The 27472-nt window shown below is 47.1% G+C and overlaps 1 protein-coding gene across 1 annotated transcript in view; it reads left to right on the top strand.

Moving 5' to 3' along the window:
- Window positions 1-21148, top strand: part of cdh2 (cadherin 2, type 1, N-cadherin (neuronal)) — a 238540-nt gene extending 217392 nt beyond the window's left edge. The window contains exon 15 of the mRNA XM_085992259.1: window positions 19492-21148. Within this exon, the coding sequence (XP_085848385.1) occupies window positions 19492-19701 (210 nt within the window). The 3' untranslated portion in view covers window positions 19702-21148. The remainder of the gene's footprint in view (window positions 1-19491) is intronic.
- Window positions 21149-27472: the final 6324 nt, after the last annotated feature.

The raw sequence follows: 27472 nt of genomic DNA, 5'->3' as shown, positions 1-27472 counted from the left end.
AATATGGAATTCAACCATGTTATGGTCACTCATTCCAAGGGGATCCTTTACTAGGACATTTTTAATTACACAGGACCAGATCTAAGGTTGCTTGCCCCCTGGTCGGTTCAGTTACATACTGCTCAAGAAACCCATCCCTAATACACTCAATGAACTCATCCTCAAGGCAGCCCTGCCCAATTTGATTTGTCCAATTAATATGATAGTTAAAATGCCCCATAATTATAGATGTTCCCTTATTACAAGCCTCAACTATTTCCTGATTGATACTCCGTCCAACAGAGTTGCCACTGTTCGGCGGCCTATAGACTTCGCCCACTAGTGTTTTTTTCCCCTTATTATTCCTTACCTCCACCCAAACTGTTTCATTGTCCTGATCTTTTGACCCAATATCATTTCTCTGTATTACAGTGATTCCTTCCTTTATTAACATAGCCACCCCACCTCCCCTTCCTTCCTGCCTGTCCTTCCTGATCGTTAAATAACCTGGCATGTTTAATTCCCAGGCATTGTCACCCTGCAGCCATGTTTCTGTAATGGCCACAAGATCATACCCATATGTAGTTATTTGTGCCATTAACTCGTCTATTTTGTTACGAATGCTACGTGCATTCAGATAGAGAACTTTCAAAGATGTTTTGTGACACTTAGTTCCTGCTTTTGCACTTTTTATTACTTTACCTTTTACTCCATACCTTCTGCCCCTTCCTGACACGCTCTGGTTTTTAATTTCCCCACTGCTACCTAAGTCTATGACCTTCTCTGTTGTCATTTTTATTATTTGCTCTCTAGGAACCTCCCCCCCCACTAGTTAGTTTAAAGCCCTCTCTACAGCCCTAGTTATATGATCCGCCAGGACTCTAGTCCCAGTACTGGCCAAGTGAAGCCCGTCCCAACGGAACAGCTCCCTCCTGCCCCAGTACTGGTGCCAGTGTCCCAGGAAGCAAAACCCATTTCTCCCACACCAGTCTTTGAGCCACGCATTTAACTCTCTAATTTTATTTGTCCTAGCCAAATTCGCTCGTGGCTCAGGTAATAATCCAGAGATTATTACCCTTGTGGTTCTGCTTTTTAATTTGGCCCCTAGCTGCTCAAACTCCCTCAGCAGAACCTCCTTCCTTGTCCTATCTATGTCGTTGGTACCAACATGGACCACGACAACTGGATCCTCCCCCTCCCACTCCAAGTTTCTCTCCAGCCCAGAGGAGATGTCCTTAACCCTGGCACCGGGCAGGCAACACAGCCTTCGGGACTCTCGCTCTCGGCTGCAAAGAACTCTATCTATCCCCCTAACGATACTATCCCCTACCACTACAACATTTCTTTTAACTCCCCCCACTTGAATGGCCCCCCGCTCCACGGTGCTGTGGCCAGGTTGCTCATCCTCCCCGCAGTCCCTGTTCCCATCCTCACAGGGAGTAAGAGCCTCGAACCTGTTGGACAAGTGCAAGGGCTGCGGCTCCTCCAACACTACCTCCTGGATCCCCATACCTGCCTCACTTCTAGTCACACCATCCTGACCCTGGCCACGGACTACATCTGAATTAATTAATCTCATTGGTGTGAATACCTCGTGATACAGAGAGTCCAGGTAACTCTCCCCCTCCCTGATGTGACTCAGTGTTTGAAGTTCAGACTCCAGCTCTTCAACATGGAGCCGGAATTCCTCGAGCAGCCAACACTTACTGCAAATGTGATCACTGTGAGCATCAATGGTGTCCACCAGCTCCCACATATTGCAGCAGCAACACACCACCTGATCTCCCATTCTATGTAATTAATTAAATTTATTAATATTATTCTTAAATACCCTCTGCCCCGATTCTAGATGGTGAATATCACACCTTAGAAACTATAAACCAAGGGGATTTAAGCTTCAAAAGGGAGAAATACTCACCAACCAATCACTTACCCGCTTTCTGGTGACGTCACACTTGGATTACTTTTTACCTCTCTCCTTCCCTCCGAGTTCCCAGACTGGAGACTGGTCTCTGGGACTTTTATAGCCCCGCTGCTGCCGCTGAGTTCCCGCCGACGCACTGAGGCCTTACCTGGTCTCTGGGACTTTTATAGCCCCGCTGCTGCTGCTGAGTTCCCGCCGACGCACTGAGGCCTTACCTGGTTTCTGGGGCTTTTATAGCCCCGCTGCTGCCGCTGAAACACCCGCCGACGCACTGAGGCCTTACCTGGGTCTCTGGGACTTTTATAGCCCTGCTGCTGCCGCTGAAACACCCGCCGACGCACTGAGGCCTTACCTGGGTCTCTGGGACTTTTATAGCCCTGCTGCTGCCGCTGAAACACCCGCCGACGCACTGAGGCCTTACCTGGGTCTCTGGGACTTTTATAGCCCCGCTGCTGCTGCTGAAACACCCGCCGACGCACTGAGGCCTTACCTGGTCTCTGGGGCTTTTTATAGCCCCGCTGCTGCCGCTGAAACACCCGCCGACGCTGTTCCTCGAGCTTACGTTGAGCTTTATTAGAACAATGTAATAGGCCGAGGACAGAGAGATCAGAGTGGGAGTGAAATGGAGAATTAAAGTGACAGGTGACCGGAAGCTTGGGGTCACCCTTAACGGACTGAACGGAGGTGTTCCGTAAAGCGGTCGCCCAATCTGCATTTGGTCTCCCCAATGTAGAGGAGACCACATCGTGAGCAGCGAATACAGTATACTAGATTGCAAGAAGTACAAGTAAATCGCTGTTTCACCTGGAAGGGTATATAATAAATATATATATTTTTTTTTTATTTATATATAAATATAATATATATATATATAGTTAAGGCTACTGTCGGGCTTAAACCTGAAGTAACAAAGCATAGACAGTGTAACTAACTAATGCAGATGAAGCAGCATTGTGTAATTAGCTTTGCTAGAGCTATCTTGTGGGGGACACCAAAACTAGGGGCCATCGATACAAGCTAGTAAATCCACTAGGGAGTTCAGGAGAAACTTCTTTACCCAGAGCGCGCTGCGAACGTGGAACTCGCTGCGTCTTTAGGGTCGACATAAGGAAGATACTTGCATATGAGAGCAGTCCGAAACTAGGGGCCGTCAATGTGAAAAGAAAGACTTGCATTTCTATAGCGCCTTTCACGACCTCGGAGCGTCCCAAAGTGCTTTACAGCCCATGAAGTACTTTTTTGAAGTGTGGTCACTAATAAATCCTAAAGGGAATTCAGGAGAAACTTCTTTACTCAGAGAGTGGTGAGAATGTGGAACTCGCTGCCACAGGGAGTGGTTGAGGCGAATAGTATCGAGGCATTTAAGGGGAAGCTGGATAAACACATGAGGGAGAAAGGAATAAAAGAAAAAGAAAGACTTGCATTTCTCCAGCGCCTTTCACAACCTCAGGACGTCCCAAAGCCCTTTACAGCCAATGAAGTACTTTTGAAGTGTAGTCACTGTAAGAAACGCAGCAGCCAATTTGTGCACAGCAAGCTCCCACAAACAGCAACGTGATAATGACCTGATAATCTGTTTTTAGTGATGTGGATTGAGGGCTGAATATTGGCCAGGACACCGGGAGTGTCAGCCTAGATTATTTTTTTTTATTGTGCTCAAGTCTCCAGAGTGGGACTTGAACCCACAACCTTCTGACTCCGAGGCGAGGGTTAAGCTGATAGGGGGAGATGAAGTAGGGGGTGGGAGGAGGTTCGTGTGGAGCACAAACACCGGCACGGACCAGTTGGGCCGAATGGCCTGTTTCTGTGCTGTAAAATTCTATGTAAAATCCACTCCAATCCCATTTCCCCCATCAGTTTCTTAACAAGTGCTGTATAAATTTAGATTTGCTAATCTAGCATCAGGGATTGTTTGGAAATTTAGCCCTTGCGTTAAAATGCCCCTTTTTAAATCGCTTTTTGGATTTCACAAAAGACGTGATTTTTTTTTAAGTTAATGAAGATTTTTGCGACCAGAGAGAGAGCTCTTTAATGAAACCCAAGTGGCGATAGATGCTTCTCCAGCAGTAGTAGTTAGGAGTCGCACACAACCGATTTATGCTGGACAAGGGGTTAATGTGGAATAATTAGCCTTGCCTGTCTGTATTGATCCTTTTTTTAAAAATGTTTCATTTGCGGAACTAAAAACATGGGTGATGTGTATTGATCTGTAGGAACAATGTTGGATACTGTGTGGAGGAGCTAGCTAAAAAGAGGAACTTGCATTTCTCCAGCGCCTTTCATGTCCTCCGGACGTCCCAAAGTGCTTTACAGCCAATGAAGTACTTTTTGAAGTGTAGTCGCTGTTGTAATGTGGGAAACGCTGCAGCCATTTTGCGCACAGCAAGCTCCCACAAACAGCAACGTGATAATGACCGGATCATCTGTTTTTAGTGATGTTGATTGGGGGATAAATATTGGCCCCAGGACACCGGGGAGAACTCCCCCTGCTCGTCTTCGAAATAGTGGCCGTGGGATCTTTTATGTCCACCCGAGAGAGCAGACGGGGCCTCGGTTTAACGTCTCATCTGAAAGACGGCACCTCCGACAGTGCAGCACTCCCTCAGCACTGCACTGGGAGTGTCAGCCTAGCTTTATGTGCTCAAGTCCCTGGAGTGGGGAACTTGAACCCACGACCGTCTGACTCAGGCGAGAGAGAGTGCTGCCCAATGAGCCACAGCTGACAAAAGTCCTTGAAAATCTAATGTAATTTTATCCGGCGGGATGAATTAAAAAAATTAAAAAAAACTCCATTCTCCAGCCAATTAAAATAATGTGGTTTAAGCAGCAACTGAATGGTGACCTGCTCTAATCCCATTATCAAAGGCCAATTGAAATTGGATTTTTTTTTTTGTTGAAAAGTACAAAAATTGTAAATTGATGCGTCTGTTCCGTCCTCTTTTTGTCGAATTAATTTAATTCCGAGTAGAGCATTGGTCAAGTGTCTGTATAAAGCGGAGCGTTTTGAGGTTGCCCGTTATCTGAGGCGAGTGTACGCAGAATGGAAGTTAATTTTTTTCATGAATGAAATTAATTTTTTTAATATAGTCGGTGCGGGGGAGAATAATTTGGCAATTAATCATTCCAGATATTCAAAGCCAGACTATACCGACAGGGAATATGCATGGGTTATTAATGTCTGCAGGGCCATGCAGCATTAAAGCAGCCAGCGTTCTTTTTGTTGACTTACATAATTCATAGATGTGACAGCAAGGAAGGAGAGCACGGCGCTCGGGTCGGACGGTTTGTCTTCAACTCTACTTCTCGGCTCCAGTCTCCTGTCCCTTTGCGATTTGCTGTTTTTTGAATTTTAAATTTGCAGTCGACTTCGCCACGAGCAGAGTGACCTCGGTGTCCATGTACACACAGACATTCTTAACGGTGGCAGGGCAAGTTGATGAGCTGGTCAGGAAAGCATGTGGGTTACCTGGGTTTATAAAAAGAGCGGTAGAACAACATGAAAGCGAAGAGATCACGCTAGAATGTTATAACTCACTAGTTAGGCCTGAGCTGGGGTATTGTAGACAATTCTGAGCACCACACTTCAGGAAAGATGTAACGGCCTTAGAAAGTAATAAAGTATAGAAACATAGATAAGTTGGAGCAGGAGTCAGCCATTCAGCCATTCAATGTGGTCATGGCTGATCCTCCATCTCAATACAGGAAACTCTCGTTTAAACGGCACCTAAATATACGGAATTCTCTAATAACCGGCAAAATTCATACTCAGAAAACAACACCTCAATAACCGGCAATGTGGAGTGGGCCTTTGGCGTAGCAGTAGCATCCCCGCCGCAGGGCCAGAAGGTGTAGGGTTTCGAACCCCGCTCCAGACAGTCCCGGCAAGTGGAGTCGGAGCTCCGGCTCTAAATTCTGGGTTGACATCCAGCGGGATACTTGTGGGTGTGGGTGGCCCCCCCCCCCTCTCGTATGGGTTGTGGGAGCCCATAAAACCCTCCCGCCATAGGACTAACCACCCTAATGGCTGGTATGAAGATGGTTACGGTCACGGAAGGAGCGTTAAACGCGGCCAGAAATCCCAAAGGGAACAGTGTGAAGACACGTACGACGGCGACTGGCAATGTTGCCGAGTCCAAGTCTCCCGCGGTGGCCGAGTTAGTCAGTGGGGGTAGTTCTCCAAACTGCCACTAACTCGGCTTCTTGCCGCAGTCGGAAGTCTCTTCCGATCTGAACACCTCAATAACGGGTCTGACTCTCCCGCGCTGCCGGTAGTCTCTTCCGATCCGAGTTATGGATTACCGTCAACTGGCAGTACTGTGCTTAATCAAGCATCTTCCACCATCCATTTAACACAATATTCTGAGTACCCAATTATACTGCACATTTCTTGATTTTTTTAAATTTTTGTTTGTTAAAAATATCCTCGGTAGATATACTTCTCCGTTATCCAGAATTATTAATCAACCGGCACCATCCTGGTCCCGTCGGTGCCGGATACGAAAGAGTTTCCTGTACCATATTCCTGCTCTCTCCCCATACCCCTTGATGCCTTTTGTGTCTAGAAATCTATCCATCTCCTCCTTAAATATATTCAGTGACTTAGCCTCCACAGCCTTCTGTGGTAGAGAATTACACAGGTTCACCACCCTCTGAGTGAAGAAATTTCTCCTCATTTCAGTCCTAAATGTCCTACCCCGTATCCTGAGACTGTGACCCCTCGTTCTAGACACCCCCCCAGCCAGGGGAAACATCCTCCCTGCATCCAGTCTGTCTAGCCCTGTCAGAATTTTATACGTTTCAATGAGATCCCCTCTCATTCTTCTAAACTCTAGTGAATACAAGAGCAGGGAGGTTATGCTTGAAACATAGAAACATAGAAGATAGGAGCAGGAGTAGGCCATTCGGCCCTTCGAGCCTGCTCTGCCATTCAATGAGATCATGGCTGATCATCCAAATTCAGTACCCTGTCCCTGCCTTCTCCCCATATCCCTTGATCCCTTTAGCCTTAAGAAATATATCCAACTCTTTCTTGAATATATTTAATGAACTGGCCTCCACCGCCCTCTGTGGCAGAGAATGCCACAGGTTCACCACTCTCTGGGTGAAGAAATTCCTCCTCATTTCAGTCCTAAATGGCTTACCCCTTATCCTTAGACTGTGACCCCTGGTTCTGGACTCCCCGACCATCAGAAACATCCTTCCTGCATCTAGTCTGTCCAGGCCTGACAGAATTTTATAGGTTTCGATGAGATCCCCTCTCAATCTTCTAAACTCCAGTGAGTATAAGCCCAATCGACACAATCTCTCCTCATATGTCATTCCTGCCATCCCAGGTATCAGCCTGGTGAATCTTCTGTATAAAACACTCGTTAGGCTGCAGCTGGAATACTGCGTGCAGTTCTGGTCACCACATTACAGGAAAGGTGTGATTGCACTGGAGAGGGTGCAGAGGAGATTTATGAGGATGTTGCCAGGACTGGAGAATTTTAGCTATGAGGAAAGATTGGATAGGCTGGGGTTGTTTTTTTTTGGAAGAGAGGAAGCTGAGGGGAGACTTAATTGAGGTGTATAAAATGATGAGGGGCCTAGATAGAGTGGATAGGAAGGACCTATTTCCCTTAGCAAAGAGGTCAATAACCAGGGGGCAAAGATTTAAAGTAATTGGTCAGAGGTTGAGAGGGGAGTTGAGGAGAACTTTGTTCACCCAGAGGGTGGTGGGGGTCTGGAACTCACTGCCTGAAAAGGTGATAGAAGCAGAAACCCTCATCACATTTAAAAAGTACTTGGATATGCACTTGAAGTGCCGTAACCTACAGGGCTACGGACCGAGAGCTGGAAAGTGGGATTAGGCTGGAGAGCTCTTTGTCGGCCGGCACAGACACGATGGGCCGAATGGCCTCCTCCTGTGCCGTAAATTTCTCTGATTCTATGAAAGGGTACAAAAGAGGTTTACCAGGATGTTACTGGGGGTGAGGGACTTCAGTGATGAGGAGGGGTTGGAAAGGTTCGGGCTGTTCTCCCTGGAACAGAGAAGGTTAAGAGGTGACCTAATGGAGGTTTTCAAGATGATGAGAGGGTTTGATAGAGAAAAATGAATCCCTCTGGCGAGTGGGTCAGTAACCAGAGGTCAGAGATTCAAAATCATTGGGAAAAGATCTCGAGGGGAGATGAGGAGAAATTCTTTCACTGAGTTGTTGGGGATCTGGAACGCTCGACCTGAAAAGGTGGTGGAAGCTGATTCCATCAATGATATCGAAGCAGTTCTCCTCCTTCTGTGCTGTACGTTTCTATGAATTTATGAATTTCTATGAACAACGACTTGCATTTATCGCATAGAATCACACAGCACAGAAGGAGACCATTCGGCCCGTCGTGCCTGTGCCGGCTCTTTGAAGGCGCTTGCCAATTAGTCCCACTCCTTCCCCCCCCCCCTCGCCCTTTCCCCGTAGCCCTGAAAATTTTCAAGTATTTCTCCAATTCCCCTTTTGAAAGTCACTCTTGAATCTGCTTCCACTGCCCTTTCAGGCAGCGCGTTCCAGATCACAGCAACTCGCTGCGTAAAGAAAAAAAATTCTCCTCATCGCCCCCTCTGGCTCTTTTCACCAATAACCTTCAATCTGTGTCCTCTGGTTCCCGACCCTCCTGCCAGTGGAAACCGTTTCGCCCCCTCTACTCTTATCAAAAACACTCCTAATTTTGAACACCTCTATTAAATCTCCCCTTAACCTTCTCTCTGCTCCAAGGAGAACTTCTCTCTGCTCCAAGGAGAACTTCTCTCTGCTCCAAGGAGAACAAGCCCCAGCTTCTCCAGTCTCTGCACATAACTACAGTCCCCCTCGTCCCTGGTACCATCCCAGTAGATCTATAGCGCCTTTAGCTTAGTAAAACGTCCCGATGCGCCCAATCGAGCGTTAGTGTGACGGCAATTTGCCTCGGCAAGCGCTCTCTGCGCGATTAGCTTTGTGTCAAAGGTCATGTTGACTCAAATGAGGTGCATTGCGCTTGTTGTATGGCAGAGAGTGGAAAAATATCCAGTCTTCCATTTCGAGGTAGAATAATTAGGACAGCACGTTTCCACAAGTCATGAATATGGAGCGTAGAAAGGATAGAAGGATTCCCTAATGGAGCTGTCATAAAAAGCCGCTGAAAGATGGACAAATTATGAATCGGTATTTGATATATAGTTTAAATAGCGGCTTTGAGCAAAAGGAATTTTGAAAGCCCCGTAATGAACAGCTTCATCAAAAGGGAACTGGTTTCCTACTCTTCTAATCAGCTGGAGGGGATTTTTTATTTTATTTAGAGCAGTCTAGAAAGGATGGTGACGGAAGCACAAGATGTTTTTCTGGGCAAGCCTGTCCAACATTTAATGCTCAGATATATTTTATTGTGACTATAGAATTGCCAGAAAGAGAGACTTGGTATTTCTACAGCGTCTTTCAGGACGTCCCAAAGCGCTTCACAGCCAATGAAGTACTTTTTCCAAGTGGAATCGCTGTTGTAATGTGGGAAACGCAGCAGCCAATTTGCGCACAGCGAGCTCCCACCAACAGCAATAGAATGATGATCAGAGAATCTGTTTTAGTGGTGTTGATTTGAGGGATAAATATTGACCCCAGGGAGAACTCCCCCTGCTCTTTTAAGAAATAGTGACCGTGGGATCTTTTACATCCACCTGGTTTAACGTCTCATCTGGAAGATGGCACCTCCGACAGTGCGGCACTCCCTCGGCACTGCACTGGGAGAGTGTCAGCCTAGATTTTTGTGCTCGAGTCTCTGGAGTGGGACTTGAACCCACAACCTTCTGACTCCGAGGCAAGGGTGCTGCCCACTGAGCCACTGCTGTCTCAAATCCACCCTTGTGTTGCTACTTGCAGCATTTACCTCGAATTGCAAAGCATTTACAGCACAGAAACAGGCTATTCGGCCCGACTGCTCTGTGCCGGTGTTTGTGCTCCACATGAGCCTCCTCCCACCCCTCTTCATCTCACCCTATCAACATATCCTTTCTCCCTCATGTGTTTATCTAGCCTCCCCTTAAATGCATCTGTGCCATTCGCCTCAACCACTCCCTGTGGTAGCGAGCAATGTTCCCCCTGATGTGCGTTGCCACGCAATGACGGCGAGGCCGCGGGCCGCCTGCTCGCCAGCTGCTGCCGCGGGAAGAGATATCACGCAGAAAATTTAAGGGGACCGCAAATTAGAGGGAACATTGGTAGCGAGTTCCACATTCTCGCCACTCTCTGGACAAAGAAGGTTCTCCTGAATTCCCCATGGGATTTATTGGTAACTGCAGTAAAACCTGTATAAACGGACCACCCACCCACTCACCCCCCAAAAGAATATGGGGAATATTTTTTTCTTTACGCAGCGAGTGGTTAGGATCTGGAATGCACTGCCTGAAAGGGTGGTGGAGGCAGATTCAATCGCGGCTTTCAAAAGGGAATTGGATAAGTACCTGAAGGAAAAAAAAATTGCAGGGCTACGGGGAAAGGGCGGGGGAGTGGGACTAGCTGAAGTGCTCTTGCCGGCACAGGCTTGAGAGGCCGAATGGTCTCCTTCTGTGCTGTAACCGTTCTATGATTCTTGAGACCCCCCCCCCCCGAATAACTTGCACGGCGAAATACACGAGAGGCACTCTGAGGCCACGGACACTCGCACATTCCGAACTACGGACGGCCTTCGATGCAACGAGCCCTTTTACAACTTGCAACACGTAGGCACCGCTTGTTGCTGAGCTGCCGTCTCTGGAACTTTCACCGAGTCGGGGATCACTGGGCGCTTCCCCTTCGCACCTCGATTCCTTTGCGCCCCAACCTCCCAAATTCTCCTGGGCTTGTCACGTTCGTGCGGTCGCTGTATGTGGGGTCTTGGCTCCTGTTCACCACTGCAAGGGTTGAGAGCAAACATCACAGTGGATAGAAAGTGGTACTGAGCCATACACAGTCCGGTTCCCGAATGGCACTGAACGCAATCTCAGTTGACCCCAGTCCTACCGAGTTGATGAATGGGGAGAAAATTAACCCTTCCTCCAGTATCCCGCTCCTGATAACAACAACAACTTGTATTTATATGGCGCCTTTACCGTAGTACAACGTCCCAAGGCACTTCACAGGAAGTGTTATGAAACAAAACTTGACACCGAGCCACACAAGGAGATATTAGGAGAAATGACCTAAAGCTTGGTCAAAGAGGTTGGTTTTCAGGAGCGTCTTAAAGGAGGAGAGAGAGGCGGAGAGGTTTAGGGAGGGAATTCCAGAGCTTAGGGCCCAGGCAGCTGAAGGCACGGCCACCAATGGTGGAGCGATGGAAATCGGGGACAGGAGTTGGATATAGAGTTTTACAGCACAGAAAGAGGCCCTTCGGCCCATATATTTCTTAAGGCTAAAGGGATCAAGGGGTATGAGGAGAAAGCAGGGACCGGGTACTGAATTTGGATGATCAGCCATGATCTCATTAAATGGCGGAGCAGGCTCGAGGGGCCGAATGGCCTACTCCTGCTCCTATCTTCTATGTTTCTATGGGACGCTCAAGAGGCCAGAATTGGAGGAGCGCAGAGATCTTGGTCGGGGGTTGTAGGGCTGGTGGAGATTACAGAGAGAGGGAGGGGGGGCGAGGCCGTGGAGGGATTTGAAAACGAGGATAACTGTCTAGTGACCCCCCCCCCCCCCCCGGCCAGGAAATATGCGTCAGGTGAAGAACGGATGGCTCAGCTGTGATGGCCCCAGTTGTCAAGTAGCCTACTGTCAGTCGCTGTCTGGACCTCGCACAGAGTTTGGGCATTTGGATGTAAAGCTGCAGATTGTCAGTAGAAAGGTACTTGAAATTGAATCAGTACCTTTCATGAGGGGAGAAATTGGAGAAGCCAAATACCAACATTTTTAACGTGCACATATGTGGCCAATATCATAGAATCATACAGCTCAGGAGGAGGCCATTCGGTCCATCGTGCCTGTGCCGGCTCTTTGAAAGAGCTCTCCGATTAGTCCCACTACCCCCTGCTCTTTCCCCACAAGCCCTGCAAATTTTTTCTTTATAGTATTTATCCAATTCCCCTTTTGAAAGTCACTATTGAATCTGCTTCCACCGCCCTTTCAGGCAGCGCGTTCCAGATCACAACAACTCGCTGAGTTTATATTAAAATAAAATTTAAAATTCTCATTATCTTCCCTCTGGTTCTTTTGGCTAAGGAGAACAACCCCAGCTTCTCCAGTCTCTCCACATAACTGAAGTCCCTCATCCCTGGAACCATTCTAGTAAATCTCCGCTGCACCCTCTCCAAAGCCTTGACATCCTTCCTAAAGAGCGATGCCCAGAATTGGACACACTACTCCAGCTAAGGCCTAATGTGATTTTATAAAGGTTTAGCATAACTTCCTTATGCTTAACTTAGTTTTTTTTCAGACTGATACATTTAAATTATGTGCCTACAACTATATTCTTTTAGGTCATTCTCCTTGGAGCAGAGACGGATAAGAGGGAGATTTGATAGCGGTGTTCAAAATCATGAGGGGTTTTGATAGAGTAAATAAAGAGAAACTGTTTCCGGTGGCAGGAGGGTCGATAACCAGAGGGCACAGATTTAAGGTGATTGGCAAAAGAAGCAGAGGGGAGATGAGGAAAAACATTTTTACTCAGCGAGTGGTTAGGATTTGGAACGCGCGGCCTGATCTGGAGGTGGAAACAGATTCAATAGTAACCTTCAAAAGGAAATTGGATAAATACTTGGAAGGAGAAAAAATGGCAGGCATATGGGGAAAGAGCAGGGGAGTGGGACTAACTGGATTGCTCTTTGAAAGAGCCGGCACAGACTCGATGGGCCGAGCGGCCTCCTTCGGTGCTGTGCGATGCTATGTTATTCCTTGTACTTTGGTTGACGCGCTTTGTCCTTTATCCTGTTGAGGTGTAGATTTACTAAAAGGAGAGGGGAAAACATCAAGTTCAGAGGTTACGATCCAGTTGCTTTTAAACTTGAGAATATCTAAGGTGCTGCAGCTGTTAAAATGGCTTTATCCCATTACCTCTCATCCTGCCTTTTGTAGCCACTTTATTCAGCTGGGAGGTTTAAATCAATGCTGCTGCCTTGGGTGCTTTTTTAATGACCCTTTAATGTTCACTTTGATATTGATTCTCTCGTTCAACTGTAAATACGTCACTGAAACCTTCTCTGCTGTTTCACCAGTTTTTCAGAACGAGTACGTGATTTCTTGGTATTTCAACAACAAAAAAAAGTACCCTTAAACGCTGCACCAAAATAAAGGCTGTGCGTTACACCTTACCTAGACCTAGCTGATGCGATTGATCTTTGCCACTCAAATGCGTTGTACTTATTGCTCGAGTCTTCAGAGATTTGTGTATAAAATTATGAGGGGCCTAGATAGAGTGGATAGGAAGGACCTATTTCCCTTAGCAGAGAGGTCAATAACCAGGGGGCATAGATTTAAATTTAATTGGTGGAAGGATTAGAGGGGAGTTGAAACATAGAAGATAGGAGCAGGAGTAGGCCATTTACAGGAAACTTTTTTTATCCGGGACCGGCGTGGTGCCGGTTTATCAAAAAGTCCGGATTACAGAGAGGTATAGTAAAAGGTACGAGAGCCCCGTACACAGCAACAAATCCAGGCTTCCCTGTTGCTTAGCAACAGGTGCAGGAACCCCAGCCACAAGATCCAGGCATCCCTGTTGCTTAGCAACAGGTGCAGGCACCCAGGTTACAGAGCCACATATCTAGGAACGGCTACTAATATGAAGTAAAACTTACCTGAACCAGCTCCTGAATTTTGCCGGTTAACAGAGATTTCCGGTTATTTAGGTTCCTGTAATGAGATCATGGCTGATCATCCAAATTCAGTACCCTGTCCCTGCTTTCTCCCCATATCCCTTGATCCCTTTAGCCTTAAGAAATATATCTAACTCCTTCTTGAATATATTTAATGAATTGGCCTCAACTGCCTTGTGTGGTAGAGAATTCCACAGGTTCATCACACTCTGGGTGAAGAAATTCCTCCTCATCTCAGTCCTAAATGACTTACCCCTTATCCTTAGACTGTGACCCCCTGGTTCTGGACTCCCCCGCCATCGGGAACATCCTTTTTTCACCCAGCGGGTGGTGGGGGTCTGGAACTCACTGCCTGAAAGGGTGGTAGAGGCAGAAACCCTCATCGTATTTAAAAAGTACTTGGATATGCACTTGAAGTGCCGTAACCTACAGGGCCACAGACCAAGAGCTGGGAAGTGGGATTAGGCCGGGATAGCTCTTAGTCGGCCGGCGCAGACACGATGGGCCAAATGGCCTCCTTCTATGCCGTGAACTTATGATTTCACCTCAGGGTGGACTAGATTTGCCAGGATGATACCAGAACTGAGAGGTTATAACTGTCAGGAAAGACTGGGATCTTTCCTCCAGAAAAGAGAAGACTTATAAGCGAGCTGATAGAGATCTTTAAAATTATGAAGCGTAGGTGTCAAGATGATGTTTCCACTTGGGGAGACCAGAACTAGGGGCCATAAATATAAGATAGTCACTAATAAATCCAATAGAGAATTCAGGAGAAACTTCTTTACCCAGAGAGTGGTGAGAATGTGGAACTCGCTACCACAGGGAGTGGTTGAGGCGAATAGTACAGATGCATTTAAGGGGAAGCTGGATAAACACATGAGGGAGAAAGGAATAGAAGGATATGCTGATGGGGTGAGATGAAGAGGGGCGGGGGGAGGCTCGTGTGGAGCATAAACACCGGCACGGACCAGTTGGGCCGAATGGCCTGTTTCTGTGCTGTAAATAATGTGTAAGTTAGTCTGGTACTGTAAAGGATAAAATGTGTATAGTTTACGTGCTTTACATCCACATTAAGCTGCACAATATATGGTTTACACATAACTTTTTCAGAAATATAGAGTAAGAGGAGGAGCTGTGTAGAGGGCGTGGATCTATTATATGGATGTGATACCAGCTGGCGTCCACTATGGCTCAGTGGGTAGAAGCCTCGCCTCTCGAGTCCGAAGGTTGTGGGTTCAAGTCCCACTCTAGAGACTTGAGCACAGAAATCTAATCTGGCACTCAGGGCAGTGCTGAGGGAGCGCTGCACTGTCGGAGGTGCTGTCTTTCGGATGAACTGAGGTCCCCGTCTGCACTCTCGGGTGGACGTGAAAGCTGTGGCACTATTTGAAGAAGAGCAGGGGTACTCTGGCCAACAGATTATCCGGTCATTATCACATTGCTGTTTGTGGGAGCTTGCTGTGCGCAAATTGGCTGCCGCGTTTCCCACATTACAACAGTGACTACACTTCAAAAAAAGTACTTCATTGGCTGTAAAGCGCTTTGGGACGCCCTGAGGTCGTGAAAGGTGCTATAGAAATGCAAGTTCTTTCTGTGCTGTAAATTCTATGCCCTTATGACCATAATTTTCCCTCACTGTTCTGGGAGCTGGTCGGAGCATTACCAGGAGGATGTACCTCGGTGCCCCAGCAAAAGGCAGGTACCAGCAAAAAAGGTTCTGGAGGAAACCAAACCCCACAAAGTGGCATTACAAAAGTCAACCCATCCCCACACCCTCCAGTCAAGTGGTGAGGCCGTCACTCAACCCAGAAACTAACACTGCTCCCACTTTACCGGACGCATTTAGAAACTCGTACTATTCAGAAAAGTTGCAGTGTCAGCCGTGGCTCAGTGGGCGGCACACTCGCCTCTTGAGTCAGAAGGTTGAAGGTTCAAGTCCCACTCCAGAGACTTGAGCACAAAAATCTAAGGCTGATACTCCAGTGCAGTGCTGAGGGAGTGCTGCACTGTCAGAGGTGCCGTCTTTCAGATGTGACGTTAAACCGAGGCCCCCTCTGCCCTCTCAAGTGGACGTAAAAGATCCCATGGCCACTATTCCGAAGAAGAGCAGGGGGAGTTCTCCCCGGTGTCCTGGGGCCAATATTTATCCCTCAATCAACATCACTAAAAACAGATTATCTGGTCATTATCACATTGCTGTTTGTGGGATCTTGCTGTGTGCAAATTGGCTGCCACGTTTCCTACATTACAACAGTGACTACACTTCAAAAAGTGCTTCATTGGCTGTAAAGCGCTTTGAAACGTCCGCTGGTCGTGAAAGGCGCGAGAGAAATGCAAGTCTGTCTTTTACTGTCGCCAGACTCCTGGTATACGGCATCAGAAGCCTACAGGTGAGCAGGATCGTGCAGTCACTATGCTAACAAACTGCTGCAAGGCGCCTAAGACAGTAAATCAGGAATTCCCAAGAATCAGTTCAAAATTATTACTCTCTAAAATCGTCCAGCTGTGCTGCAGATAATAAAGTCATAGAATGGTATAGCACAGGAGGAGGCCATTCGGCCCGTTGTGCCTGTGCCGGCTCTTTGAAAGAGCTCTCCGATTAGTTCCACTCTCCTGATCTTTCCTCAGCCCTGCAATATTTCTCCTTTTCTAGTATTTATCCAATTCCCTTTTGAAAGTTACTATTGAATCTGCTTCCACCGCCCTTTCAGGCAGCGCAGTCCAGATCATAACAACTCGCTGTGTAAAAAAAATTCTCCTCCTCCCCCCCTCTGGTTCTTTTGCCAATTATCTTCAATCTGTGTCCTCTGGTTACCGACCCTCCTGCCACTGGAAACAGTTTCTCCTTATTTACTCTATCAAAACCCTTCATGTTTTTGAATCCGCAAGAAATTCTTTATCTAAGTGTTAGAGGTTCAGTAATCGACTTGTCAATTGGATAACTGGTCTCCAGCCCCAATTCACTAACTGTTTATGGTATAATGTTCCTTTCAAAAACAACTACTTGTATTTATACAGTGCCTTTAACGTGGTAAAACGTCCCAAGACACTTCACAGGAGCGATTATCAAACAAAAATCCACACCGAGCCACATAAGGAAACATTAGGGCAGATGACCAAAAGCTTGGTCAAAGAGGGAGATTTTAAGAAGCGTCTTAAAGGAGGAGAGAGAGGTGGAGAGGTTTAGGGAGGGAATTCCAGAGCTTAGGGCCCAGGCAGCTGAAGGCACGGCCGCCAATGGTGGAGCGATTATAATCGGGGGATGCTGAAGAGGCCAGGATTGGAGGAGCACTGGTGGTTATTGGGCTGGAGGAGGTTACAGAGATGGGTGGGGGGTGGGGGGGTTGCAGGGCGAGGCCATGGAGGGATTCACTGTGACTGTTCACGGTATAATGTTCGTCACCTTTTTAACCTAAAATGACCACCTGGTAAGCATGTCTGCTGTGCTTTCACTCCTGAGATCTCGGCGCTCCTCCAACTCTGGCCCCTTGCACGTCCCCCACTTCCTTTGTCGCACCATTGGCGGCCGTGCCTTCAGCTGCCTGGGGCCCTGAGCTCTGGATCCCCTCCCTAAACCTCTACCAACTCTCTAGCTCGCTCTCCTTTCAGAAGCTCCTTAAAACTTACTTCTTTGACCAATCTTTTGACCACCTGTCCTGATGCCGCCTCCTTTGGTTCGGTACCAATTTACGATCCTGTGAAGCACCTTGGGATGTTTTTACTGCGTTAAAGGCGCTATATAAATGCCAGTTGTTGTTGTGCCCCAGAAAATGCAAACCACAAAAATAAGGGTTGAACCTCCAAAGACCTCCAGCCAATGTTGAATGGGAATCCAACTGCAACTGAACATCACACATGGTATACTTCGTCCTTGGGAATGAGGCCTAGAAGCCCTATGGAAGTTGTTGGAGAAGGTAGTGAAAAGGAAGGGGTTTCCGTACCCTCCTCTTCCCATGGAAAAGGATTCTAGAGCAGATGCTGGGCTATCCATAAATCATGAGCAACACCGACCTCCTCGTTCACGAAGACTTGGAAAAACCCACCACGAAAGCGCTTAAAATCGCGCCGGCCATTCTGGGTCAACAGCAGCCAATATTCCTGCAGCTGGAATCGACCCACTATCCAGATGGACGGAATCGTGGGACGCACGCAACATAAAGAACCAACACCTCATTGCTGACACAACAGCAGAGGTCCCCGGCTCCGCCCCTCCCTCGGAGGCGGCGGACGGCGCTCAACCCAATCCGCACGGAGGGCACGGACGACGCGGTCGCCCGCTCCACAAGCGGAAGATGAGGGACGACCCAAAGTGCGACTCTTCGACTCCCAGACCGTGGAACACACCACGTCAACCTGCCCACTGAGATCGGTGGCGGGAGGCACCTCATTTCTCCACTCGGCATCTCAGCAGGCCAGCGAATGGAGAGCCAAACTAGACATCCCATTATGAGCTTCTCCCGTCACGCGAAACAAGTCACCTACAACTATAACAAGTGCCATACTGTTCCACATGACACACATTCTGGAACTGGAGCAATTCTATTTTATATCCAACTTAACTTTATTCAGATTTATACTTGTATGTTCAATTATTTCAGTCTGTTTCCAGGAATACTGTAACATCTTCAGAGCAGGTCGCTGTAGATGAATAGTCTTCACTTCTGAGAGTTTTTTATGTAAAAACAAAGACTTGCATTTCTATAGCGCCTTTCACTAACTCAGGATGTCCCAAAGCGCTTTACAGCCAATGAAGTATTTTTGGAGTGTAGTCACTGTTGTAATGTAGGAAATGCGGCAGCCAATTTGCGCACAGCAAGCTCCCACAAACAGCAACGTGATAATGACCGGATCATCTGGTTTTTTTGGCGGTTGATTGAGGGATAAATATTGGCCCGGGACACCGGGGATAACTCCCCCCTGCTCCTCTTCGAAATCGCGGCTGTGGGACGGGGCCTCAGTTTAACATCTCATCCAAAAGACATCACCTCCCGACAGTGCGGCGCTCCCTCAGACACTGGAGCATCAGCCTGGAGTACGCACTCGTGTCTCTGGAGTGGGGCTTGAATCCACAACCTTCCGATTCTGAGGCGAGAGCGCGATCCGCCACTAGCTACGGTCAACGTGTGTCAATAAATAGAAAATGCCTCGGGCGCGCATGGCTGCTCTATCTTCTTCTTGGGCAGTCCCTCGGAGCCGAAGATGACTTGCTTCCACACTAAAAATGAGTTCTCGGGTGACTGATGAGTCCAATGTGGGACCGACAGTCTCTGTCACAGGTGGGGCAGACGGTGGTTGAAGGGGCGGGTGGGTGGGGTGCTTGGGTTGACGTACGCTCCTTGCGCTGTTTGTACTTGGCTTCCGCTTGCTCCCAGCGAAGAGACTCGAGGTGTTCGGCGCCTTCCCGGATGCTTCTCCTCCACTTTGTGTGTGCGGTCTTGGGCCAGGGATTCCCAGGTGTCGATGGGGATGCTGCACTTTTTCCAAGGAGGCTTTGAGGGTGTCCTTGAAGCGTTTCCTCCGCCCAGCTGGGGCTCTCTTGTCGTGTCGGAGCTCCGAGTAGAGCGCTTGTTTTGGGAGTCTCGTATCGGGCATGCGGACGATGTGGCCCGTCCATCGGAGCTGATCGAGCGTGGTCAAAGCTTCGTTGCTGGGGATGTTGGCCTGAGCGAGAACACTGACGTCGGTGTTATATTATTGAATGAGTGTCATATCCCTTACCTTGCACTCTCATTTTTGAAATGACAGGTGGCCCAGAGCAGCGCAGCATATTTTAACGCAAGCATTTTTTTTGTTCCCGTTTCCTCTACAGGGACTCAAGGCAGCGGACAATGATCCCACGGCGCCCCCTTACGACTCGCTGTTGGTGTTTGATTACGAGGGCAGTGGTTCCATGGCAGGATCGTTGAGCTCCCTCAACTCCACGAGTTCTGGCGGAGACCAAGACTACGATTATCTGACCGACTGGGGTCCCCGGTTTAAGAAGCTGGCGGATATGTACGGCGGGGGCAGCGACTGCTAGGACCTTTTTTGTTTTGTTTGTTTGTTTTCGTTTGTCCGAGCGCAAGTGGAAACGACATTGCAGGCGAAGAACTTCTTTAAAAAAAAAAAAAACCGATTTAATTCCCAGCGACAAAAACACACACACACACACGATTATATAAAAAAAAAGAGGCTAGGCTTTACTTTGTAGTCAACTAGCAGAAGCGCTTGTTGAAAGCTTGGGGTATAGGCTGCAGACTACTTGAGTCAGTGGGATGATCGGTAAACTGACACTGTTTTAAGACAAAAAATTGGTCACAAGAGCTCTGTTATACTTGAATTTCAAAGTACAGAAGCACTGGGATTTTATGTGCCTTTTTGTACACTTTTTTGATCTCCTGAATCTTTAGGTTTAAGTTACACGCTTTAACAGTAACTGTGACATTTTGAAGTGATAATCTCTCTCCTCTCGCTCCCCCAGGTGAAACACAACGGAGGTTTGGCGGGCGGGGGGGAGAGGGAAACACAGTTAGACAACGGTGAGCTTTTCTCTGCTTTTAGTTTTAAATAAGATGCTAAAAACACCAAATTTCGGTTAAAAAAAAAATGCCATTTCTTTCGCTAAGCAGGGGAAGGTGAGCAAACCGCCCGTGGCGGGGTTCCCGTTTGCAAAGCGCTACGGCAGATTTAAGCGGGCTGAGAAAATAAATCGAGGTGGTCGGTCGCCGGCGTTCCCACTGAAGCTCCGCGGCCGGGCAGAGATCCCGCGCGGCAGCTTTACAGCTGAAATAATCGCGCGCACGAGAGAAATTGAATGGGCCGCGTAGACCTTTAAAGGGGCCCGGGCACCCCAAAAAAAACTTAGTGGGAACATTGGTTGTGGCGCGCGCCCCACCCCCCATCTGATTTTGTAACGCCACCTTTTAGTTTTCACGTTTTCGAAGCCAGATAAGAAATGACGAAAACATTTCATTTCTGTCTCAAGTCAACAACTGGTACTAAAGTTATAATTTTTTTTCCCCCAAATGCATTGTATAAAAGGAAAGTGTACATAACATTCAAAGATGTAGTCGACAGACCCGGTCCAAAACTTCAGAACATGTGTAAAAAAAAAAATTAAAATAGAAAAAAAATTTGGGCAGTTGAATTAATTTTTTTTTAAATGCATGATTTTATCTCTTCTCGTTGCGGAGGATGTATTGGCAGAAGATGCTTTTGGAGAAAGTGATGCTGACCGGTTTGAAGAGTAGCTAGACTGATGAAGACGAAGACTTTTTTTTTGTAATCTTAACTAGCACAAGTGTTTTACATAATTTGTACCAAAAACCAAGTGGGGTAGGGTAGACGCTGGCGGCTCTAATTGAAGAGAAGCTTTTTGAACCGGGGAGAGAGTTGTGGCAATGGCGTTGGCCAGTTTTACTGTGTACCAGAATTGGAGACTTTACACCTCTGGCCCCGATTATAAATTAAAGGCTACTTTTTTTGAATTTTTCGCTGGGTTTTGACTTTATTTCGTCCGCACGTTTTCAAGAATTGTTTATTTATCCAGCCCTTTTTACAGTTCCCGCAATCACTGCGTCAGTTGACCTGGCGGGTGTTTTGTTGCTGTTGTGGAATGCGCTGCCCGAGAGGGCGGTGGAGGCACATTCAATCGTGGCTTTCAAAAGGGAGTTGGATAAGAACCCGGAGGGGAAAAACATATTGCCGGGCTACGGGGAAAGGGCGGGGGGTGAGTGGGACTAGTTGAAGTGCTCTTGCAGAGAGCTGGCACGGGCCGAATGGCCTCCTTCTGTGCTGTTACCATTCTATGATTCTCTGTGTGTCGATTTATGACTCCCATCATTGGGTGGCCTGTTGACCAACAGCAGACATTGACATGCTGCGTTCTTGGGGGAAAGCTAGCTGCCACTCGAACGGCTTGGCTTCTGTGCACCACTTATTTTTGCTTCCGACGAGGACTCCAAATCAAGGTGAGAGACAAGACGCCCATGATCCCCAGTTCTACGAGGGAGCAAACCGGCTCCCATGTTTTTGAGTTTTCACTGGAGACCCGAATGCCTGACTACTAGCAACAGCCGTGAAAACCCGCGTGGCCAGAGGTTGGGTCGTTGGTTAGTGAGCCGTCGACTGTGGGAAATGCTGCATCATGTCTCCCAGTAGACGCTGGATCCAGACTTCAGTCCTGACTGGACGGCAACAAATGTTCCTTTCTTGTTTTCCACGGATAATCTGCGATGTTAATTCACAATGTCGATAATCAAGCGTTCGACGTGCTTTTTAATTAAAAGAAAATGTCAATTTGCTGGAATGGTGCAAGGGTATTTTTTTGAACAAGCCATTGGCGATCTGTGTCGGCGTATGTGTGTTCCTATCCCCAGAATTGTTCGGACTTTAGTGAAAGATGCCATTTGAAAGAGAGCGTTATTCTATTTATTAAATCCAGGTGTTAAATTTTTGAACCTGTGCTATTTGAGTAGACAATCCAATTGCTGACTTAAAAAGTTAATTTTATTATTCATTCTCGGGATGTGGGCGTTGCTGGAAAGGCCAGCATTTATTGCCCATCCCTAGTTGCCCCGAGAAGGTGGTGGTGGTGATGATCCACTTTCTTGAACCGTGTGTCAATCCATGTGGTGAAAGTGCTCCCACAGTGCCGTTCGGGAGGGAATACAACCCTCCGCGATCTCTGGGCTCCTCCAATTCTGGCCTCTCGCACATCTCCGATTTTTAATCGCTCCGCCATTGGCGGCCATGCCTTCAACTGCCTGAGCCCAAAACTCTGGAACCCCCTTCCTAAACCTCTCCGCCCCTCTCTCCTTTTCAGATGCTCCTTAAAACCTACCTCTTTGACCAAGCTATTGGTCACCTGCCCTAATATCTCCTTGTGTGGCTTGGTGGTGCATTTTGTTTTTTGAAGCGTCTTGGGACGTTTTACTATGTTAAAGGTGCTATATAAATGCAGGATTTTGACCCGGCGATGTAGTATCATTCCTATTTTTTTCCTTTTATTGTTTTTGTTACTGAGAAGGTTATGGTCCACCATGCACTGGGTTGGAGTTTGTGTGATCATTGCAGTCAGTTTTTTTTAAATCCATTCAACGAGGGATGATCATAGAAAGTTACTAATCTCCAATCTCAGAGAGGGAGAGAAGTAAAAAGTAATCGAAGTGTGACATCACCAGAAAGCAGGTAAGTGATTGGTTGGTGAGTATTTCTCTCTTTTTTAAACTTTAACTCTGGTTTATAGTTTTTAAGGTCTCTGTGGTGTAGCGGGGACTGTTGGTAAACCAGGGCCCTTAAATATATCATTTATCTGTAGTGTAATTGGTGGGATTGAATTGATTAATTTAATTTCAATTAATTAAAGGGTAAGTCATAGCAGGACAGCCCGGTCCCGTGGTATGCTCCTCCTGCGCTATGTGGGAACTCGGACACTTCTTGTGTCCCTGACAACCATGTGTGCAGGAAGTGTGTGCAGCTACTGGCAGACCGCATTGCAGCGCTGGAGCAGCGATTGGATACATACTGGACCATTCGCGAGGCTGAGGACGTAGTGAATAGCACATTTAATCAGTTGGTCACACCGCAGGCAAAGGTTGGACAGGCAGAAAGGGAATGGGTGACCAACAGGCAGAGTAGTATGTGCAGGCAGGTAGTGCAGGGGTCCCCTGTGGCCATCGCCCCCTCTCAAACAGATATACCGCTTTGGATACTGATGAGGGGGATGGCTTACCAGGGGAAGGCAGCAGCAGCCAACTTCCTGGCACCAGGGGTGGCTCTGCTGCATAGGACGGGAGGAAAAAGAGGGGTAGAGCTATAGTAATAGGGGATTCTATTGTAAGGGGAATAGATAGGCGTTTCTGCGGTCGCAAACGAGACTCCAGGATGGTGTGTTGCCTCCCTGGTGCAAGGGTCAAGGATGTCTCGGAGCGGCTGCAGAACATTTTGGAAGGGGAGGGTGAACAGCCAGTTGTCGTGGTGCATATAGGTACCAACGATATAGGTAAAAACCAGGATGAGGTCCTAAAAGCTGTATATAGGGAGTTGGGATGTAAATCAAAAAATAGGACCTCAAAGGTAGTAATCTCAGGATTGCTACCAGTGCCACGTGCTAGCCAGAGTAGAAATAGAAGGATATTTCAGATGAATACGTGGCTAGAGGAATGGTGCAAGGGGCAGGGATTCAAATTCCTGGGACATTGGAACCGGTTCTGGGGGAGGTGGGACCAGTTCAAACCAGACGGTTTGCACCTGGGCAGGGCCGGGACCGATGTCCTAGGGGGAGTGTTTGCTAGTGCTCTGGGGGAGGGTTTAAACTAAAATGGCAGGGGGTTGGGAACCTGAGCAGGGGGACAGAGGAAAGGGAAACAAGGATAAAAGCAAAAGATAGGAAGGAGAAAAACAAAAGTGACAGGCAGAGAAATCAAGGGTTTAAATCAAACATGGCCACATTAAATAATAATTCTAAATGATCTAAGCGTTAAAAAAACAAGCCTGAAGGCTTTGTGTCTTAATGCGAGGAGCATTTGTAATAAGGTGGATGAATTAGCTGCGCAAATAGAGGTAAACGAATATGATATGATTGGGATTATGGAAACATGGCTCCAGGGTGGCCAAGGCTGGGAACTCAACATCCAGGGGTATTCAATATTCAGGAAAGATAGGCAAAAAGGAAAAGGAGGTGGGGTAGCATTGCTGGTTAAAGAGGGGATTAACACAATTGAAAGGAAAGATATTAGCTCTGATGATGTGGAATCTGTATGGGTAGAACTGAGAAATACCAAGGGGCAGAAAACGTTAGTGGGAGTGGTATATAGACCTCCAAACAGTAATGCGGATGTCGGGGATGGCATTAAATGGGAAATTAGAGAAGCGTGCAATAAGGGCACAGCAGTTATCATGGGTGACTTTAATCTACATATAGATTGGGCTAACCAAATTAGTAACAATACTGTGGAGGAGGAATTCCTGGAGTATACGGGATGGTTTCCTGGACCAATATGTCGAGGAACCAACTAGAGATCAGGCCATCTTAGACTGGGTATTATGTAAGAGAAAGGGTTAATTAGCAATCTTGTTGTGCGAGGCCCCTTGGGTCGGAGCGATCATAATATGATAGAATTCTTCATTAAGATGGAGAGTGAAATAGTTGACTCAGGGACTAGGGTCCTGAATTTAAATAAAGGAGACTACGATGGTCTGAGGAGCGAGTTGGGTAGGATTGATTGGGGAAAGACACTCAAAGGGTTGATGGTGGATGGGCAATGGCAAACATTCAAAGATCGCATGGATGAACTACAGAATTTGTTCATCCCAGTTTGGCATAAAAATAAAACAAAAAAGGTGACTCAACTGTGGCTAACAAGGGAAATTAGGGATAGCATAAGATCCAAGGAGAGGACATATAAATTGGCCAGAAAAAGCAGTAAACCTGAGGATTGGGAGCAGTTTAGGATCCAACAAAGGGATTAATTAAGAGGGGGAAAATATAGTATGAGAGTAAGCTTTCAGGGAACATAAAAACTGACTGTAAAAGCTTTTATAGATATGTGAAGAGAAAAAGATTGGCGAAGTCAAACGTAGGTCCCTTGCAGTCAGAATTTATAATGGGGAACAAAGAAATGGCGGACCAATTAAATACATATTTTGGTTCTGTCTTCACAAAGGAGGACACAAATAACATCCCAAAGAGGTCGGGGAACATAGGGTCTAATGAAAGGGAGGAACTGATAGAAATCAGTATTTGTAGGGAAATGGTGTTAGGGAAATTGGTGGGATTGAGGGCCGATAAATCCCCAGGGCCTGATAATCTACATCCTAGGGTACTTAAGGAAGTGGCCCTAGAAATAGTAGATGCATTGCTGGTCATCTTCCAAAATTCGATAGACTCTGGAACATTACCCATGGATTGGCGGGTAGCTAATGTTACCCCACTGTTCAAAAAGGGTGGTAGAGAGAAAACAGGGAATTACAGACCGGTAAGCTTGACATCGGTAGTGGGGAAAATGCTAGAGTCCATTAGAAAGGATGTAATAGCAGAGCACTTGGAAAAAAGTGACCGGATCGGACAAAGTCAACATAGATTTACAAAAGGTAAATTGTGCTTGACTAATCTATTGGAATTTTTTGAGGATGTAACTGGTAAAATAGATAAGGGAGAACCAGTGGATGTGGTGTATTTGATTTGCAAAAGGCTTTTGATAAGGTCCCGCATAAGAGATTAGCGTGTAAAATTAAGGCACATGGGTTTGGGGGCAAGCTATTGATTTGGATAGAGAACTGGTTGGCAGACAGAAAGCAAAGAGTTGGAATAAATGGGTCTTTTTCCGAGTGGCAGGTAGTGACTAGTGGGGTACCACAGGGATCGGTCCTTGGACCCCAGCTATTAACAATATATATTAATGATCTGGATGAGGGAACTAGATGTAATATCTCCAAGTTTGCAGACGACACAAAGCTTGGTGGGCGTGTGTGCTGTGAGGAGGATGCAGAGAAACTCCAGTATGATTTGGACAGGTTGGGTAATTGGGCAGAAGCATGGCAGATGCAATATAACGTGGATAAATGCGAGGTTATCCACTTTGGTGTCAAAAACAGGAAGGCAGATTATTATCTGAATGGCAATAGATTGGGAGAAGGGGAAGTGCAACGAGACCTGGGCGTCCTTGTGCACCAGTCGCTGAAAGTAAGCATGCAGGTGCAGCAGGTGGTTAAGAAGGCAAATGGTATGTTGGCCTTCGTAGCGAGAGGGTTTGAGCACAGGAACAAGGATGTCTTGCTGCAGTTGAACAGGGCCTTGGTGAGACCACATCTCGCATATTGTGTGCAGTTTTGGTCGCCTTATCTGAGGAAGGATGTTCTTGTCATGGAAGGAATGCAGCGAAGATTCACCAGGCTGATACCTGGGATGGCAGAAATGACGTATGAGGAGAGATTGAGTCGATTGGGCTTGTACTCGCTGGAGTTTAGAAGAATGAGAGTCGATCTCATTGAAACTTATAAAATTCTAACAGGACTAGACAGACTAGATGCTGGAAGGATGTTCCCGATGGTCGGGGAGTCCAGGATAAGGGTTAAGCTATTTAGGACAGAGATGAGGAATTTCTTCACCCAGAGAGTGGTGAACCTGTGGAATTCTCTTCCAAAGAAGGCAGTGGAGGCCAATTCATTAAATATATTCAAGAAGGAGTTGGATATATTTCTTAAGGCTAAAGGGATCAAGGGGTATGGGGAGAAAGCAGGGACAGGGTACTGAATTTGGATGATCAGCCATGATTTCATTGAATGGCGGAGCAGGCTCGAGGGGCCGAATGGCCTGCTCCTGCTCCTATCTTCTATGTTTCTACAGCACAGAAAGAGGCCATTTCGGCCCATCGTGTCTGTGCCGGCCAACAAAGAGCTCTCCAGCTTAATCCCACTTCCCAGCTCTTGGTCCGTAGCCCTGCAGGTTAGAGCATCCCAAGTGCACATCCAAGTACTTTTTAAATGTGGTTAGGGTTCCTGCCTCTACCACCCTTTCAGGCAGTGAGTTCCAGACCCCCACAACCCTCTGGGTGAAGAAATTTCCCCTCAAATCCCCTCTAAACCTTCCCCCAATTACTTTAAATCTGTGCCCCCTGATTCTTTGACCCCTCTGCTAAGGGAAATAGGCCCTTTCTATCCACTTTATTTCTGCCCCTGATAATTTTACACACCTCAATAAGGTCTCCCCTTAGCCTCCTCTGTTCCAAGGAAAACAGACCCAGCCTATCCAGTCTTTCCTCATAGCTAAGATTCTCTACTCCCGGCAACATCCTTGTAAATCTCCTCTG

Source organism: Somniosus microcephalus, chromosome 7 (genome assembly GCF_052327205.1).
Source record: "Somniosus microcephalus isolate GS21.2 chromosome 7, FLI_Smic_1.0, whole genome shotgun sequence".
NCBI classification, from domain to species: domain Eukaryota; kingdom Metazoa; phylum Chordata; class Chondrichthyes; order Squaliformes; family Somniosidae; genus Somniosus; species Somniosus microcephalus.
The sequence above is the reverse complement of the archived record's forward strand: the minus strand, read 5'-3'. Positions and strand labels throughout refer to the sequence as shown.